At 47.8% G+C, this 19497-nt stretch overlaps 3 protein-coding genes across 3 annotated transcripts; 1 reads left to right on the top strand and 2 right to left on the bottom strand.

Annotated features, from left to right (window-relative positions):
- The first annotated feature begins 69 nt into the window (after window positions 1–69).
- On the top strand, window positions 70–3045 carry DND1 (DND microRNA-mediated repression inhibitor 1). The gene is made up of 4 exons (XM_010990777.3): window positions 70–365; window positions 468–585; window positions 967–1428; window positions 2114–3045. Exons 1-4 carry the CDS (start codon window positions 342–344, stop codon window positions 2569–2571), a joined length of 1062 nt encoding a protein of 353 aa, XP_010989079.3. The 5' UTR covers window positions 70–341; the 3' UTR covers window positions 2572–3045.
- Window positions 2891–7641, bottom strand: WDR55 (WD repeat domain 55). Its single transcript, XM_010990714.3, has 7 exons — window positions 6985–7641; window positions 4579–4679; window positions 4413–4500; window positions 4132–4311; window positions 3936–4035; window positions 3679–3848; window positions 2891–3595 (listed from the first exon to the last, which is right to left on the bottom strand). Exons 1-7 carry the CDS (start codon window positions 7170–7172, stop codon window positions 3274–3276), a joined length of 1149 nt encoding a protein of 382 aa, XP_010989016.1. The 5' UTR covers window positions 7173–7641; the 3' UTR covers window positions 2891–3273.
- An 807-nt stretch (window positions 7642–8448) lies between these two features.
- IK (IK cytokine) lies at window positions 8449–19449 on the bottom strand. The gene is made up of 20 exons (XM_064484360.1): window positions 19299–19449; window positions 18672–18738; window positions 17084–17176; window positions 16563–16622; window positions 15573–15740; window positions 15279–15393; window positions 14746–14816; window positions 14600–14646; window positions 13379–13542; window positions 12397–12505; window positions 12018–12057; window positions 11638–11857; window positions 11370–11388; window positions 10824–10901; window positions 10454–10535; window positions 10150–10207; window positions 9246–9334; window positions 8934–9042; window positions 8726–8760; window positions 8449–8643 (listed from the first exon to the last, which is right to left on the bottom strand). Exons 1-20 carry the CDS (start codon window positions 19312–19314, stop codon window positions 8616–8618), a joined length of 1668 nt encoding a protein of 555 aa, XP_064340430.1. The 5' UTR covers window positions 19315–19449; the 3' UTR covers window positions 8449–8615.
- Window positions 19450–19497: the final 48 nt, after the last annotated feature.

The following is a 19497-nucleotide window of genomic DNA, read 5'->3' as shown; positions in this document are numbered from 1 at the left end:
CAGCCGTGGAAAATGAGGAGAGAGACTTACAGTAGCCCCCACGGGCTCCTCCGCCGGCTGAAGGGGCCCTGACGTTCTCGCCGCCCGTCCATCCTGCCAGTTTGCGAGCCATGTTTTCGGTGGTGGGGCTGCCGCAGACCCATCTGCTAGGGTCTCTAGCTTTCACCTGACTGTCGGAGGTTCCCGAGGCGCACGTGCGGTGGATACCTCCGCCCCCTTGGGAGGCGGGGTCTTGCTCAGAGCCAATGAGAGCTTGGGGGGGTGGAGGGGTAGGGAAGCTTCCAGATAGGCAGACAGGGAGGAGGTTATAAAGGGGGTACGAGGAAGCCAGCGGGAGAGCCATGCAGTCCAAGCGGGAGTGTGAGGTAAGTGGTTGGCTACCAGGGGGTCGATGAGCCCTCGGCATCACAGGGGAGGTGGGGGTGGTCGCGGCAATCCGCGACTCCAACCTGCCCTTTCCCCCTCAGCTATGGTGTGAGAGGGTGAATCCAGAGAACAAGGCGGCGCTGGAGGCGTGGGTCAGGGAGACGGGCATCCGCCTGGTGCAGGTGAACGGGCAGAGGAAGTATGGCGGGCCACCCCCAGGTACGGTAGTCCCAGTCCCTGCGCCTGCTGGGGGGCTACGCCGGCCTCGACGGCCCCAACCCGCCGCATTTGGGGGGAGGGGGCGCCTACCCCGAGGCTACACAGTCAGAAACCCCTAACTACTCGTTACCCCCGCCCCCAAGCCGATGAAACTTCTCTGTGGCTTCCCACCCTCCCGCGCCGTCGAGGACGGAGCCAGTCTTAAGGTGCCAGTCTTGATTTTAGATCAGCCACCCAATTATGCCGGCGATCCGGCGGAGTACGGTGTACCCATTTCACAGACTTTTGCATACATAGCCCTTCTCGCGCTGGGTCCCTGGGCCCCGAACCCGGAACCATCCGGGTGGATGACGGTTCCCCCTCCCCATCCCCTCCTCCCAGGATGGGTGGGCAGCCCGCCGCCAGCCGGGTCAGAGGTGTTTATCGGGCGGCTACCCCAGGATGTGTACGAGCACCAGCTGATCCCACTGTTCCAGCGTGTGGGCCGCCTCTACGAATTTCGCCTGATGATGACCTTCAGCGGCCTTAACCGCGGCTTCGCTTACGCCCGCTACAGCTCGCGGCGCGGCGCCCAGGCGGCCATCGCCACGCTGCACAACCACCCGCTGCGGCCGTCCTGCCAGCTGCTCGTGTGCCGAAGCACCGAGAAGTGCGAGCTGAGCGTGGACCGGCTGCCGCCGGGTCTGAGCCGCCACGCGCTACTGCTCGCGCTGCAGCCCCTGGGCCCTGGCCTGCAGGAGGCGCTGTTGCTGCCCAGCCCCGGGCCGGCGCCCGCGCAAATCGCGCTGCTCAAGTTCAGCTCGCACCGCGCCGCAGCCATGGCCAAAAAGGCTCTAGTGGAAGGTAGGGGTGGAGACTGCGGGGGGGGGGGGGCGCTGGTTGGGGCCAAACCCGTTCTGCCGGGCACTTTACCTGTACCTGTCAGCACAGCGGGTTAAAGTCTCGAGACCGACCCGCCTGAGTTTCCGACATAAACTATTTGACCAAAGGCTTTTAAATTTCCACTGATGCTGTCAACTACTGCTTACCTATACCTAACACTTCACAAGCATTATCTCCTGGCTAAATTCTCCACATTCCAATGGAACAGAATGATGTTCCTCTTTAGATATGAGGGGACTGTGTTAAGAAAAATCGACCCGCCCAAGGCTATCCAACTATGCCTACCTTTTATCCTCTATAGAACCTGCTTTCTCAGACTGTTGTGAGAATTCAGCAGCACTTAACACATTCTCTACTTTTTGGCAAGTATTCATGGTAAAGGTTAGCTATTGTGATGGTTATGAGATAGACAAAGCCTGCATCAACCAGTTCTCCAAGGACACTCAGAAGAAAGCAGTTATTACACCCACTTTGTAAATAAACACAATGAAGCCTGGAGAAGTTATTTAACTTGCCTGAAGTCACACTGTCAGGAAATGGGGAGGTTAGATATTGAACAGGCCTTTGTGACTCCAGAGGACTCACAGGGTCTGGGGGCTTGGGCCCAGGGCTTAGACCTGCCCTATCTCTACCTTTTTTCCTGCAGGGCAGTCACGCCTCTGTGGAGAGCAGGTGGCTGTGGAGTGGCTCAAGCCAGACCTGAAGCAGCGACTCCGTCAGCAGCTCGTTGGTCCCTCACTGCGGTGCCTACAGCCAGAGAGCAGTCAATTGGCCCTAGCCGGGGACAAGCTAGAGTTCCAAGGGGCTCAGGCTACCCTGCAGCTGATGTGCCAACAGATGAACCTGGGTAGCCCGGTGTTCCTCACCAAGTGTTTGGGCACAGGCTTTGCTGGCTGGCACCGCTTCTGGTACCAGGTGGTGATCCCTGGGCATCCAGTGCCCTTCAGTGGCCTCATCTGGGTTGTGCTTGCCCGGGATGGGCAGGATGGGCATGAGGTGGCCAAGGAGGCTGTGTCTGCACAGCTGCTGGAGGCACTGAGTGAGTCTGGGGCCAGCCTCCTGCGGTCTTTTGGGGCTGAGGCAGGTACAATGGTTCAGCAGTGACCTCATCTTCTCCACAGGCAGCCTGAACAAGTAGGCGGGGTCTGTTTCAGTCCTTGGCCCAGCAGGCCTGGGCAGCCACCATCTAATCCCAAGAAGGGGAGGAGCATGGACCCTGCACTAGGCCTGACACAGCCTCCCAGCTGGGGCAGGGCCCCAGTGCATCTGGGACAGCTCAGGTTTGGCTAAGTTGTGGTAAGGGACCTTGCCTTCCCCTCCTAGCCCATGGTCTGACCTGACCCCATTGTTGTTCTGTGTGACGCACACCCACCCACCCTCTCTCCCACAGCTTAGCATGAATCTTTGCTTCTTATTTTCTTGATTTGTCTTTGTTGATGTTTTTATTTGAAGGCTGGCTAAGCCAAAAGGTCAGAAATGTGCCTTTGCCCCCACCACTTGGCATTCTGGTTTTGGTGTATGTGTAGTTTTGACTTTTTCTATGCTGGTTGTATTTATATTAAACCCCTGGTTGGTGTACACCTGTGTCCGTGCTGTCTTACCCCAGCTGTGGGTTTATCTCAACACTGGTGGAGTGAACAGCTACTACAGGGCAAGTACTTCCCCACATCTGTTGCTGAGTCCTGACCCTCTGTGCATCTTTAATGCACAATAGGGTATTTTAAATTCCCAGCCTCTCTGGGGAATCCAGCCCAGGAAGTAAGACTCTTGCCCACTGAGAACCAATCCTGAGGTTCGGTCATCCCCTCAGTCACTGTCGTCCTCACTCTCCTTCTCTTCCTCCCGAACTGTGGAGTCCACTCCCTCCTCCCTCAGTCCTGCAAAGAAGTCATCAGTGCTCCAGGCCTTGCTGCTCAGTGCTCGAAGCGGCCCTCCCTTTTTTTTGCGGCGACGGTAGTCATCCACCACCACAGCCCGCAGCTGGGCCATGTCCCAAAACTTGAGACGCTGGTCATGGCCACTGCTGGCCAGGAAGCGGCCACAGTGGGAGAGGGCCAGCTTCTCCACAGGCTCCCCGGCATGCTGGCCCACACTGCCTACCACTCGGTTTGGCAGGATATTGACAGCCCTGGGCAGAAAGAAAAGAGTGTTGGGTCTTGGCTGGTTAGGTCTGCCCTTGCTGTGACCTGAGGGCCATCTGGCTTCTCTCACCTGATGATTCCATCAGTAGAGCCGGTACACAGCAGACTCTCAGTCACCGGAACCATACAGTCGATGGACTCAGCTCTCAAGGCAAAGCGGTCACTTGTGGCCCCAAAACCATTCCAGTTGAATAGGTAGATGGTGCCTTCGCTGGAGCCACAGGCCACCTTCTTCCCACACTGCAGGGAAATAAGGCAAACCATGTTTGTGGAGCCACCTCAGACCGAGTCCCTAGCACACCCCCATCCTGCCTTGCCCAGCTATACTTTCATGAGTGTGACAGAGGTCAGGTCTCCAGACTGTGGCTCTGAGAGCAACTCGAACCGGCGTCGCTTGATGTTGAAGACACCAAGGCAACCATCCCCACTGTAGAGAGAGCAAAGGAGCAGACCAGGCTGGAGGCTCCCAGTGAGGAAGACATTTAACGCAGGGAAGGGAGGGGTCACTGCTTTGAGGCTGTACCTGGCTGTCAGCAGCAGCTTCTTGGCTGGGTCCAGAGCCATGTCAGCGATATACTCCTCATGCTGCCGCATATCCATTAAGGGGCCCTCCTTCCGCTGGTCCCATAGGCGGATGCCACCTGTGTCATCCCCAGTGGCCAGAACATTCTCATCCACCAGCAGCAGGCTGTTGATGGGGGCACTGGAGACAGGTATAGAACTTCCTGGAAAACCTTTGTCCCAGTAGGGATGTACCAATCAGTCCTTACCCCTCACCTCAATGCACAATTGGCTTCCCCTTACCCATGAGCCTTGGAAATGCGTCTTTCCAGTCGGCCCTGCTCCACATCTAGAATGTGGATGGCTTTGTCCTTGGAGACAGTAACAAGTTCTGGGGAGAAAATGTCCAGGTTATGGTGCTGCTCACTGCTCCCCTTCCCACCACCACACTGCCTTCCCTAATACTCACTCTGCCCATCTTCAGAGAAGACAACGGCTCGGCAGGACTTGAGGTGGTGACCTGAGGACCAGAGCTCCTTGGTTTCTCCCTCTTGGCAGGAGTAGGAAAAGCTAGGGAGAATGGAAGAAGAGTGACTGACCCCAGACCTCACCTGGGATGCATGGAGTGTAAAGACCAACCAACTAACCTTCCACTCTACTAGGAGTTCCTGCTTGCACACCTCCCAGCCCCAGGAGCTTACCATCCCATTTTCCCATTTTCAGTGAGCTTCAAATGTTAGGGTTTTTTTTCATTCAACATACATTTTCATGACCTGACCCCACCTCACCCCTCTTCAGCATCCTTGAAAGCCCTAGCCTGGGGAAAGATTAGGTGCGGATCACTGAAGGTCCAGAAATATTTGCTAAATTAGTGACAGAAGACCAGCCCTAGAAGTAGGAAATGTAAAGATTAGTAAGACAGGGATCTTAACACTCTAGGTCTTTGGGACCTAGAGAAAGCCACAATTAATCACAGCACATCATGACCACATGTTGAAGAGGACGTAGGATGAAAATGGAGGTGGAGCAGAGGTACCAGCCCATAAACTCAGCTTTGAGGCAAGTACCTGTCCAGAGATTATCCTCAGTGCCTGCTTCAGCAGGTCTTCAAAAAGGGCCAAATGAATAAGTGCATACTTGCTGGTTAGTTCCAGGCAGGTAGAACTGGGTATACTTACTGTTTGCCCTGTCCCAGTGCCCAGCATGAAAAAGCTGCTTAATAAACATTCACAGATTGAGTACTTGGGAGGGAAGAGGGCCTCGGAAAGCTACCTGAAGTGATGACATGACATGAGTTGGATCATGAAGAATGAGTAGTTCACCTGGCAGAGAAGGGGCAGATACTGGAGGCAGATGTCAGTGTCCCGCCCAGGGCAGAGATAAGGAATGAGGAGCGTTCAAGTCAGATGTATGACTGAATCTGGAAAGATCAGCTGGACTGGGCTTGAGACAACCATACAGGCCAAGCAGAAGTCTGAACTGAATCCTTTGGGGGAAAGGAACCTCTTTAGAATGATCATGGGAGAAGTTAAGAGGCCTGCCAGAAGGCAGTGGCTGAGGGCAGGAAAGAGGAGAGGAATGGAAACTATGGGGGTGTGAAGAAAGGTGGAGGCCTGGGGTGACTCCCAAGTGTCTGGCCCTATAAATATGAATAGTCATGGTAAACCTCTCTGCAAAGTATGTATGATTGTTTCCATTTTCAAAGATGAAAACACGGAAGTTAACTTGCCCAAAGCCTTTGCAGTTAATGACAGGTTTGGGATTTAAATTCATTAAGTAAATCTGATAGCACAACTCTCCTGGTTAAAGCCTTCAGTGGCTTTTCACTGCTTCCAGCCTACATCTTTTGTTCACAAACATGTACTGAGCACACATCCTGGGCTAGAAGCAGGAGATACAATGGAGAACTAAACAGAATACAGATGACACTCCAGAACATTGTTTTTCAAACTCTAGTCTGGACCCGTTTGTGAGCTGCAATCAACATTTTGTGTGTGTGCTTGCAATAACGATAGAATGAAATAAACCAGAAAATAGTAGAGTGCATCACACATACTATAAAAGGTATTTTTACTGTGAGGTGAAGCCAAAAATGTTTGGAAAAAAAGGGTTTTTTTGGTGGAAGAGACCACATTCAAATAATTACGCAAATGGATGTATGACTACACACCATTAAGAAGTTTATGAGAAAAAGGTATCTGGTACCAAGGTAGAATCTAACAGGTAGTCGTTTGCAGCATGCTGGAAGAGTGAAGAGATGCTGAGAGTTCAGGAACAGTAGGTGCAAGTAAGGGAAAGGAATTTTCCAGGTGGAAGGAATAACGTGCAAAGGAGCTGAAGCTTTAAAGTACATTAAAAAGGTAAGGATGAATAAGCACAGAAAGCAAAAAGTAAAGCGAGCAAGAGCCGGATTGTCAAGGCCCTGAAAGCTGGATTAAGGAGTCAGGACTTAATCCTAAAAGCAAAGGTAAACTATTGAAGGGTTTTAATCAAGAAAGTGAGATGGTCGGACTTGTGTTTTTGAAAGATCAGTTAAAGTGGGCAAGAGGCGAAAACAGGGGGCCCCGCTGGTCCTATTTCAGTACCAACATAACACAATCCGGTGGAAAATAACAATTGTCCCGAACACCTGCTTGTCTTGCTACTTATTTGTTCGCCTACTTGTCCGGGCTTCGTCACGACATCCAACAACTTTTTCTTTCAGCTCTTTCAAGAAATTTGTGTGGTCACTTGGTTAGAGCCGAATGTTACTTGTAAAATTAGTATTCCTGTAACTTTCCCTCTTCATCCTAGCCCCATCACAACGGAGTTTCCAGACCGGGTAGCCACCGTGCCCACCACAGTCACCGCGCCCCGAGCCCTGCCTCGCACTTACACGAACACATCCCCGTCCACGTCCCCCGCTGCCAGGAGATCGCGGGCCGGGTGAAACGCTAACCCACTGGCCGGAGCTTCCAGCACGATGTCTTCCGGAGTGTCCCGGATCCGAGCTGGGGCTTCCGTGGAGTCGGGGTCCTCGTCGCTCCCATCCTCAGCGGGCCTTCCCTCACACGTGCCGTCCATGCATCGGAGGATTCCTAGCCGCGCAGCAGTTGCACAGTGAGCCCAATAACCAGTCGCCCGGCGGGAGGAGTGACCCAGGGCACCGCTTCCGGGTTGGGGGCCGGACCGGATGTGGCGTCAGGGCGTTCTCCGTAACCCGGAAAAGGCGGGGCCAGACCCAGCTGATGGGTGGAACCGACCCGAGGAGGCCGTGCACCACAGTCTGTTGCCTGTGTTGCCCTGGAGGGGGTTCCAGGACCGGCCAGACGGCGCAACCGTCAGTCCACTTCTCGGTCTCTTCATGTAAAGTTAGGAACTGCGTTTAAGTCCATTCTGCTTATCCTGATAGACGCTGACAGTTTGGTACTCCCTCCTGCAATCAGTAAGGATGACGTCTGCCCTGGGGATAGAAGAGGGGGATGCCAGTCGTCCGTGGCTTGGTGAAGCCCAAGACCATGACAAGCGGCAGCCAGTTTAGTCAGTAAGCAACAAAGACTCACGCCGCAAGAATCTGACAGCCCGGGGTCATAGACTGCAGGCCGCCTGCGCACATGCTTAAGGTGCAGCCGTCTTTGTTCTCATAGACAAAGCAACAACTTCCAGCCTGTTCCTACCGTTTGGCTGCAGACCCTCAGCAGGACTGGACCACCAATGCTCAGAGCTGGCATGGAGTTGCTGAAGAGGAAAGTGGGCACAACGATTGACGTCCTGGACATTTAAGTTACCAAAGATTCCAGAGGCCAGGGAGCCCACTTTGGACCTTGACAAACTTTTCAGTATGTTGAAGGGCACCAAACCCTTCTGGCCAGGGACAGGGATTCCCCAAGGCACTTCCCCAAGTCTACCCCTTCAGCTAGGTAAGCAGTGATTTGTGCTTGGAATTACTAAAGCTCCCAGGAGGGCATAAACTTGTGAAAGGTTTCTGTTCCCACAGGTGTTTCTCATCAGGTGCCTTCACCTAGAGCCCAGTCTGCACAACCTTGGGGTCAGACTGGCAGCCCAGCGGGTTGACCCTAATTCCCAGGGAATCTCTGCCCTAAGACTAGGTCCCCAGATGGGCTTAAATGAGTGACATTTAAGACCAGTCACCCTTACATTCCTCTATTTCTTGGTATCAGTGAGGGTCATTCTTCCCTTCTCCACTGGGCACCTTGGCTAATATACATCCTGCTTAGGAATTTAGACCCACAGCTCAGGACAGGACTGACCTGACTTCCTCCATATGATTTTTATACATTCAGTGGAATTAGTAGCCCTCTTGGTGCATCTGGGCCCTCAACATAGAGAAGACAAGACAGCAGGTTAATCAATTTTAATGGAACCAAAAGATTATACAATAAAATGTTATATACATTCACACACACACACACAAAAAAAACCTTGCAATTTTTTTCTGGAATTATAGAAAGCAAGCAGTGAGGAGCACATCTTTGTGGAGATTATTCTTGGAGCTGGAACCAAAGATTAGTATTTTGGTCTTTTCACTTCAACCCTGCAATGGAAGAAGAAATGAGCATAAGCAAAACACTAAACAATTTCTGTCAGTCTCACAGAGGAAGAATAATGCTGCTCACCCATCGGCTTCCATCTTCTTCCTCTTCTCAATAATCTACAAAAACAACAGTTATAGTCAATATTTATGCGGCCAATCTAAGCTCACCTGAAACCCAAGGCTGACCTCTCCTACTTCCATGGCTGTCCAACCCCCTGCCTGTTCCTGAATCTGTGGCCCAGTGTCTCCTCCCAGCTGAAGCCTTCCCAGGGAGAACCAGTCCCACTCACAGCACTAATCTTTTTCCACTGGCGATCAAGCTCTGCTTTGTCATTGGTCTCCTTGAACCGCCTTGTTTTCCGCCCTTCAGACATCTTGATGCCATACTGGAATGCAGCCCTGAGGGGGAAAAAGGGCAGTTGAGGGAAGAAGACATCAGAGGTTGCATACCAGTAGCAAGCTCTTCCCAGAGGACCCTGTGAGCAGAGAACCTATTTGGGAATGTTTCAGCCAGATTATACTCTCTAACCTGGTGTGGGCTAGTCCACCCCTATCACCATCCCTCTCCTCACTTCCTGGCTGTATTTAGTACCAAGACTTACTTGGGCAGTGCCTCCTTGTTGTTCATATACTCGCTGTATTCCTCCTGGGTATCAAAGTCCCAACGGCCTAAAGGGCCCTTCTTGTTACCCTGTTACAGGATAGAATGGGGGGCAGGTGAGGAAGAGATGTCAGTGGAAATGGAATTTTAGCCCTTGATTAAATTCAGTCTCTCCCATAATCCCAGGTTTTATCATTCATAAATCCTACCCTAATCAACAATAATAAATGTTTTCTATGTACTTACTATGTGCCAGGTATTATTCTGAACAGTAAACATGTATCTTATTTAACTGTCTCAAAAACTACTGAGAACTATATTTCTTTCCATTTTCCTAATGAGGAAACAGGCATAAGCACTAAGTTTTAGCAAGGTCACAAAACTAATGGCAGAGCCATGGTTAAGCAAGGATCTAAGATGGAATTAAATCATGCAGTATAGAGAGAATAAGGGGAAAATGGATGACATTTCTTGACCATTAATGATGTTAATGTTTGTTGGTGGGTTTTTTGTTTGTTTATTTGTTTGTTTTAAGACTGAGAGGAAAATGCAACCCTGGCTAGAATAAAAGTCAAGTTATTTTCTAAAAACTGAAATTTCTTCTGCTCTTTCTACATATGCACTAAAGGCTTGTTTACTGCCTAAGATGGAAATCAAAGCCTGGTACTTTACAGAAAATAAAAAGAAATATATTTTTGGTCTATCTCATTTGACTTTGTACAGATGCTTTAAAACAGTTAAGTTCCCCAAGACTGCCCCCCCACCCCCACCCCCACTGTGCTGCTGCTCTTAAGGCTGCAGCTGGAGAAAGTTGAGGCCCAGGAAATGAAACAGATTCTTTGGGTGTAGGGAAGGGGATATGTACTAAACAATAACTGCCCCAACCCATCCTTCCAACTCCATACCTGGTCCATTTTGCTATAATCCACCTCCTCGTCACTGTCCACGGCCATGTCATCCATCCTAAAGAGAAACAATAGTTAAACAGATGGTGCAGACCCAGACCCCTATGCTTCATTTGGAAGCCTATCCACTAAGAGGCTATGTGCCCAGGAAAAACCATCCCTCCTAGACATCCCTCGTAGAGCCTAACAGAATATCAAGAAGTCCCCATGGGTCCTAGCAAATCAAATTTCCACCTCACTCCCCATTCCCCCAACTTGTTCTCCAATCATCCCAGCCTCCCTTCTTTAACAGAGTCTTACGTACGTGGCTGGGTAGCACTCAGCATAGCTGTTCGACATGCCAAAGAAATCTCCCAGCTGCTTCTTGTCCTCTGGCTTCTTCAGTGTAAGCTATGTTAAGGCAAATAATTCTACCAACAGCAGAAAAACTTCAAGCAGGAAGGGCGAAGGGCTAGAAGACCCAACATGAAAACTCTAAGGAGAGGGCTGTGAACATAAATGGGTCCTCTGAGAAAGGGGAAAGTAATGACTTCATCCTTGTCAAAATTCAGCACAAAAGAGAAAGAGGAAGATGGGGGTGAGGAGATTGTGGGGAAGCAGGGAGGCAGGTGGAGTTGGAATTAAAAAAAGAAGAGTTCTCTAGAATACAAGAACATTCTGAAATAAAGGATATGATTCAGTGCCTTCCCAGCCAGCAGATCCAGCAAACTTTTCATTGATTGACTTGATTAACTCCTTGGCAGATCCGGGTCCTGGAGGAAAAAGAACTCTGTTCAGACTTTGAAATGAGGAACTTACAACCCCTTCCCCACAACACACTTCCAACCTGTTTCTAAGAATTTTTTAAGCAACAGAACCCTTTAGCTAATCAAGTTTTAATCAAATTCCAACTAAAAATGAGCTACTCTGGTTGAGACGCAGTAGTGTGCCCAGAATATTGTCTGCTCAACCTGCCTCACATCCTCAGAACCCCACAGCTGGAAGATTATATCTAACAGAGCAAATATGCCCTGCCATTGCCTGGGAAGGTAGATGGAGCTCCAGGCTCATCTTCTGTCTATTCCATAAGACAAGACATGGATCTTTTGAGAATCCAGAACTAGAAAGTCCCTCAGTCTCACCCTCTCACCATTAGCAGCTCTGTGCTCTGGGTCAGACTCTCAGCCCAGACGAAAGCAAGACTGCCAGAGCCAATGCAAGATGCTTTGGATGAAACTCACCTTTGTCAACATCCATCGGCTGGAAAGAAAACAGAAGCTAAAGTGAGTGTGACCGTGAGGGATCCCCATTCATCTCGCCCCCAAGTTTGAATCAACTCCCTACCCAACCCCTTGCCCCCAGTTTCAGGATGGTTCCTTTTCTGGATTAGTTGACCCCCAGTTGCTGCTATGGAGCCAGGAGGCACCTATATACCAGAGGGGTCCTGTACCTGGCTGGGCAGGCAGAGATGGGCAGTTTCACCACCTAGTACCCGGGACTGCATCTCACCTCGTCGTCCACTTTTGGCTTCTCAAAATAGCTGTGCCTCTTCTTCTCCTCCTCTCTCTCACGATCCCGCTCCCGCTCTCGATCTCGTTCTCGTTCCCGCTCTCTGTCTCGGTCTCTGTCTCTCTCCCGATCACGCTCCCGTTCCCGATATCTCTCCCGCTCCTTGTCCCGAGGCGTCTTGGTTGTGGAGGGTACATAATCCCCAATGTCTTCAAATATACTAGGAAAACAGAGATCCCTAGCTGACAAAGTCACACAGACATCCATTTCCCCTGGCCATTTCGCCAGAATCCTACACCAAGGGCCCCCTAAATGCCAAAAATAAGAAACCCAGAAGTCCTTCCTTCCTCAGATCAGAGGGCAGGGGCTAGGATACATACTTCATGTCAGCCTCGGGGGGTTTCTTCTCTTCCATTTTCCCTGTAATGTAAAGAGAGGAGTGAGGAAAACACTCCTGAGCTAATTCCCACTCAGCCTAACCACGCTCTCCAGCTCTCAATGCCCTTTTAAACATCTTCTGTTCAGAAAATAAGACAACAAAAGCTACCCATACTCTCCCTCCTCATGCCTCAAAGCTGACCACTGCTTCCCGGGTGCATCAAGCAGACAGAACTTGGATGTAACCATCTCTTTGCCAGTGATCCACTGCTCCCATTTTTCTCTGGTCCCCAAGAACATCCCAATATTCTGGAGACAGAAGGAGACCTGGAGACCTTGGTTCCATCCTCAAATGCTTCTCTCCCTAACCCTCCAAGTTACCTTTATCCTTCTTTTTGAGCTTCTTGTTGCGGGTACCCTGCCTCAGGTAAGAAAGGATCTGGGTGAGCTTGCTGATAACAATGTCATTTGTGGTCAGTGTGGTCTGAGCCTGAAAACCCCAAGAAGCAAGAATGTTATCCCACTGAGCAGGAATCTCTTCATTTATTCATTCATTCATTTACTTAACAAATTGAAGGATGAGTTAGAATTAACTAGGTGAAGACAGGGAAAGGAAGAGTTGTGGAAGGACATTCAAGACAGATGAAACAGCATGCAAAGGCCTGGGTCAAAAGTGAATCTAGTACATTCAAGAAAGCCAGGATGATTGCAGAACAAACAGGGATGCATGGTAAAAAAGAGGCTGGAAAGGCCAGGAGTTACATGGCCTCACAGGCCATAATAAAGATTTTGCTCTTTATCTTAACAATAAGAAAGCACTGCAAGCTTCTAAATGTGATCAGACAAAAATCCACACTGTGAAATGATCATTCTGGTAATATGTAAAAATCATAATGGAAGAGGGGATGGAAAGATGGGGGAGTGGTAATGGCTAAAGAGTACCAGGTTTTTTGGGAGGTGATTAAAAATGATTTAAAATTGCCTGTGATGATGGTTGTACAAGTCTATGAATATATTAAAAGCCACTGAATTATACACTTTAAAGAGGTGAATTGTATGGTATATGAATTACATCTCAATAATAAAAATAAATAGGATATTGGAAAGGAACCAGGGTGGACGTGAGGTAGCCTAATTAGGGGCCTCTTTTAATAGTTCCAGCAAGACATGATGGCTTACACTATAATGTTTTGTGTTATTGGTGGAGACAGAGAAAAGCAAATGGATTCAACTGAGACATAGGAGGTTAAAAGGTAGATAGGACTTGGTGATGGGTTAAATGTGGTAGATGAGGCTTAGGGCAGAATCGAGACTGATTCCCAGGTTAGGGGCTCACGTGGCAGGCTCTCGGGACTCCACTCACCTCCATGGTGGGGCAATCAGCTTTGCTACGAATAAGAGTAGTGGGGATGTCCGTGTCAGCATACTCATCATCCAGGTCTACCACATAGGCCATGCGGCCCGGAAGAAACAGCTCATTCCGCTCATATGCTTTGCTCTTGAAGAGCATGCGGTAAACATTTCTGCCTACAAAGAAAGAAAGAGCAGCCAGGAGCCAATGAGAACCTTTTACAATAACAGCTGCCATTTACTAAGTGCTTACTTTGTGCCAGCCACCACGCCAAGTGCTATGCACGCCTTGCTCAATTGAATCTTCACAACAACCTGGTGAGGTAGGCATTATTATCTCCTTTTAACTGATAAGAATACTAAGGCTAAGGCAGGGACAGGGTATAGTTCAGTGGTAGAGGGAGTTCTTAGAATACACAAGGTCCTAGGTTCAATCCCTAGTACCTCTTAAAAAATCAATCAATCAATCAATCAATCAATCAATCTAATTCCCTCACCCCCAAAAAAAATTTTTTTAAAAGAATACTAAGGCTGAGAGCTGTGATTTACTACCACTTAAGTCATAATGACCACCATAAGTCCTACAGCTACTAAATGACAGAATAAAGAATGGGACCCTGGCAGTTTAACTCCGATGGCTAAGCTCTCATCCACCCTTCCTACACTGTTTTCTCAAGGGCACTATGTGCCTAGCATTGTATTAGGCCCTGGGAAGAAGGATGACATGTAAGGTAATAGTCATGATGATGGAAAAAATAGCTCTACTACATGCTCAGTGTGACAGGCACATTACACACATTATTTCTCTTCATCCCAATAATTCTATGAGGTGAATGCTGACCCCATTTTTGCAAGCAGACAAACAGGAGCTGAGAAGTTAAGCCAGTTGCACCCAAAATCACAGGCTTAGTATGATTTCACCATGGGATTCAAATGCAGGCTTCTGAGTTCTGAGCTTTTAATCACCAACCATGCTACCTCCCTTAAAGGATCAGCCCAGATCTCAAAAGAGCTTCCAACCTAACTGAGGAGACATCAGTAATACATATAAAATAACTAAGTCCACATCTGAGTTGTATTAGAGGATTTTGTGGGAACTAGCGGGTGTGGGGGCAAAAAAAGAGAGGGAAAAAAGTAGGCTGAGGTGAAAGGGGAGCAGATCCTGCCCAGAGCACTAAATTCCCTCCAATTCACCTGGAATGCACAGCCACTAGTGTAGAAATCCTGTACTTACCTAAACGTGTTTTAAATTCAATTTTATTTTCAGGATCCTCATCTTTCCTGAAAAAAAAAAAACAAAACATTTTTGCTTAATGTGTTCCTACTTTAGGCCCCACCTTTCTAAACTCTCAAGCTCTCCCTGATGTGATGTTTACTTACTTGGTTTCTTTCTGGGGCTTTTCCATCAGTTCTTCCTCCTCTTTCTCTTTACTGGCAATCTCAGCTCGTACCTAAGAGGAAAGCAAGTAGGGCTTAGACACCTATTCATTTTCCGTATTTTTACTGAACACCATTATACCACACTATACCAGGAACTAAGAATCAGTACTAAACAGGACAATATAGTCCTTGCCCTAATGGAGCTTATAGCAGGAGAGACAGACAAAGTAAACAACTAAACAACAAAGTGTGACACCTGGTGTAAGTGATACAGAAGAGCTGTGCAAGGATGCAGGAAGTGGGACGTAAGGAGTGGGGAGACTTAACCATACCTGGGTGATCAGAGAAGGTTTTTTCCCAAGAAGATAAAACTGAGGCTGAGACTTGAAGGATGCAACTAGTCCTACAGCAGGGCCACCGTTAGTCCTTTTAGATGATCTCAACTAACAGTAGTCTCCCTCCTCACCCCGAAAGGCCCATACAAGAACATGCAGCGCTCTAGCATTACTCTCCACCCACCAACCAAGGCTCACCTTTTGGAGTAGAGCAAAATCCAAGCCTTTCACCAAGTGGGTGTGTTCCATGTCACCACCCAAGAATTTGGACTCCTGGATCAACTGTCTTCTCTTCTCTGCAGCTGATTTATCCCTGTATAAAGAAAGAGGCCACATTAGGACAGTCCTTTGTAGGTGGCAAGCGCCTCCTGAAATGGCTTGGCATGGGGAAATGGCTTTCCAAAGCAGGGAAAATGTGAGGAAGAATTCACATTGCCACTGTATGATTCTACAATGCTGAGGGAACCACACCCTGACCCGCTCAATACTCACGCCTCAGCAGTGGGGCCCACAGCCCTGTAGTTAGCTGTGGTGCTGATCAGCTCAGTTTCCTCATAATCTTTGTTCACGCCATCCCGCCGTTCCTTGGCACGGTCCCGGTACTTCTCTGCTAGTTCTCTCTCTCTCTCAATCTCTTGTTGGCGAAGCTTGGCATAATAACTGTGACCAGTGAAAGGCAAATGTGTAAGGCTTACCAGCTGCTATCCCAAGCTCAGCAGAACTGTTCCTGTTTCCCTATACCTTCATCCAGTTCTCAATGGTGAATGCTCATATACGTCCTAATAGAACTTCTGACCACCTCCTGATAGTCCTCAAAATCAGAACCGCAGCCATCTTCTAGCTCACAGATATACTATTCTGATGTCACCTCAGGACACTCCATCTGTCCCTTCAGAATCCCTTAATGCCACCCAGCTCTACGTGACTGAATCTCTACAGGTATGAGACTTTCAGACAGCAACCAGGAAGTCATCTGAATTTTTATCACCTTCCAAATTTCAACTGAAAATAAATCACTCCTTGTCAGATCTCCCCAAGAAGAGAGGAAAAGCAAAGTACCAGGTCTAGGAAGCTTACTATCATACAAGTAATAGCGATGACAATAATGATGATGGCAGCCAAGATTTGTTGGGGAGTTACTATATGCCAGATACTGGTACTAAGTGTTTACATGGACTATCACAGGATCCTCATGACAATGTGATAAAAGTTATTATCACTATCTTGATTCTACCCATAAGAATATTGAGGATTAGAGAGGTTAAGCAAGATGCCCAGAAACTGTGAAAGATGAGATTAAAACACCACAGGCTAATTCCAAAGCCCTAAACTGCCATTCTAAATATCATTCCACTCCACTGAGAAAGCAGAGAACCTCAGGACAAGAAAGGAAAACCTGTCTCTAGCCTCATAACTGGCCCCCACCTCTCTCCCCCAATACTATACACCTTAAAACCCAATACTCCTCCATCCTTCCTTCACCTTTTCTTTTTTCTCCTTCGTGCAGCTGGATCTTCATCCTCATTGTACTCCCTTGGCATCCTAGAAAAGAAAAAAATTCACTGATGGCAAAATATTGCCACAGCCCCAGAAACCCCAAGTAGTGGCCCTGAGGATTGAAGAAAGGCCTAGAAAACTGACCAAAGCAACAGCTGACCAGTTTCAGTCAGGCCGAGATCCATGTACATCCTTCTAGGCAACCAGTTATGAAGCTTTAGAAAGCATCACAAGCAACTGAAGGACTATTAAAATTATATACCCCCAAATATGTGTCCTAGAATCTGAGTCTGCCGGGCTGGAATGGACCCAGATATCTACCCATTTAAGCAAAAGAAGCAACTCTAGTACAAGTGCTCCATGGAATAGATTCAGTCTCCAGAGGAAGAGAATCAGAATCATAGACTTTAAAAAAGAACTAGCTTTCTAGTTCCTAAGACATCGAGTTCAGTAGATTTTCTGTAGGAAGGAGATGGAAGACAAGATTAGATCACCTCAGAACTTACTCATGGTGACGTGACTTAGAGGGTGGTGCAGAGGTGGGTGCAGCCCTTGGGGTCATGAGAAGTTTCCTGAAGTCTTCATTGGTGAGTTTCGATCTAGAAGGCAAGAATTTTAAAAATTAGTAACCAATAAGAACTGGGAAAGGAGTATGTAAAAAATATGGTTCACATTACTAGAAATCAGGGAAATGTAAATTAAAACAAAGATATGCCACTTTTAATGCATCAGAGTGTTAACTATTAAAAAGTTTGCTAAATGAAGAACAAGTGACAACTTGGGAAGTGGATACTCTCATATATCGCTGATGGGAATATAAATCAGTTTGGACAATTTGGAGAGTGGTCGTTATCTATCTTAAAATTTAAATGTGCAATATCCTATGACCCAGCAACTCCATCTATATATAACCTGGCCAATTACTGGCACATGTATAAGAAGGCCTGTGAAAGAGATTGAATTACAGTTTTGAAACTAATGAAAACTTGGAAATCACCTAAACATCCATTAACTGGAGACTAAATAAACTGTGAAAGTGTTTCCCAAATGTGGGGAAGAAAGCACTGACAGTATAAGAGGTCATTTTAACTGGTACAGTGACAAGGTCTCACTCTTTGACCAAACTTTAGTAAGCTTTGTTTGAGCCCCCTTCTGATTAGGCCTTTTCATTGACTTGCTGAGCCCAGTTTTAGCAAAGAATCCTGCTAGGTTTCCCCAAGGAAGACTTTATTCAAGACTACTATAATAGGAACCAAAACTATTGCAAAAAGGGAGAGGGACTGAAACTTAACTCTGAATACAACAGGGACAATTGGGAATTTATAGAAAATTACTTGGATGGACATCAAGGGTTGGGTGGAAGAGGAATATGATTAGATATCAAGAGGAGTTGTTGGATCTCCTTGATTGATTGATGGGATTCTCGATACTGTGGCAGGATTCTTTGCTAAAACTGGGTTCAGCAGGCCTGGTCAAAATAGAAGACTTGGAGAAGACTGACTAGAGTTTGGTCAAGAGGGGAGTCCTTGTCACTGCCATGAAAATAACGTCCAAGATACTGAGAAGGTGAAAAAAGCAGGTGGCAAAATGATATATATACAATATAACACCACTTAATTTTAATATTTTAATTCACCAAGCAATGATATATTTTACTCGGATATGCATGTATGAATATAAATGCATTTAAAAAGAGTAGGAAGAAAAGATACAAGTTAAAAAGGTAACACTGGTTACCTCCAAGAAAGGGACTGGAATTGGGGATGTTATCAAAGACAACATTAACCTTATCCTGATGCTTTAATTGTCGACAATAATTAATTCCTATATAATATGCAATTAAACATCAACTTTATTTTTTAAACATCAATTTTAAAAACTAGCATTCTCCCTGCCATAATTTCCCCTTTAATACTCCTATGCAGTTGGCCTGATCCAGTTAAAGTTCACAGAGATAAAGGGGCAAGTGGTATGATTTTTTTTTTTTTTTTTTTTACTGTCCTTGCTAACAAGACATTCAGAATTCTTTCACCATCACCACCACCACCACTTAATACCCAGCTCATCCCCATGGTTCTACATCAAAACACTCACTGGTGGAAGGAGTGAGGATCATCCACATCGTGGCCATCTGGGGCCAAAGGGTTGGAGAACGGCTCACCTAAGAAAAAGAATTGACATTAATTTAATCAATTTCTTTTGTCAGGTCCTGTGCAAAAGATGGGGATATAGTGTAAAAATACCAATGTATTTTCCTGTCAAGTTGCTCACAATCTAGTTAGGAAGAAAGGCAAGAACAGCGACAGTGACAATACAACGTAACAAGGGCTTAAGTAGGAAAATACAAGGAGCTGCGGGAGCCCAGAGTAGGGGGCCCCGTAACAGCTCTAGAGGATCAGCGAAGACTTCCTGAAAATAACATCTAAGATACTACCGGAAAGATAAATTGGCGTAACCCCAAATTAAGTGATGGAGGTTGAGGTTTGTTCACAGATAAAACTCTTCTGTCGTGGTTTGGGGCAAAGACAAGGTTTAGGGACAGTCTGGAGCTGCTGGCCTCGCTAGGGGCCCAACGGACTCGCCATGCTCCAAGCGTCACTCTCCCGGCCCCCCTCCAGCCTCACATACACACACACACCCAGCTTAAACTCTGAGGCCAAAATAACGCGCCAAGTGTCCCGAGTCCCTCGGGGAAGAAAGGGCAAATGATCCAAGCCTTACTATCTCGCTCCGGCATTTCGTCCGCGGTGTTTTAACGCCGACAACGACCGAGGATGCCACAACAACACTGCAACCACAGGCGCTTCCCCACAATGCACCTCAGGACTCCACCCACAGTGCCTTTCGCACCCGCCGTAGGCGGAGAAACCCGAGAACGAGGGGAACTGCGAACCCTGCACTGCTTTTATGGCATTGGCTA

This window comes from Camelus dromedarius, chromosome 3, assembly GCF_036321535.1.
Source record: "Camelus dromedarius isolate mCamDro1 chromosome 3, mCamDro1.pat, whole genome shotgun sequence".
NCBI lineage: Eukaryota > Metazoa > Chordata > Mammalia > Artiodactyla > Camelidae > Camelus > Camelus dromedarius.
Note: the sequence above shows the minus strand (reverse complement) of the source record. Positions and strands in the feature narration are given on the sequence as shown.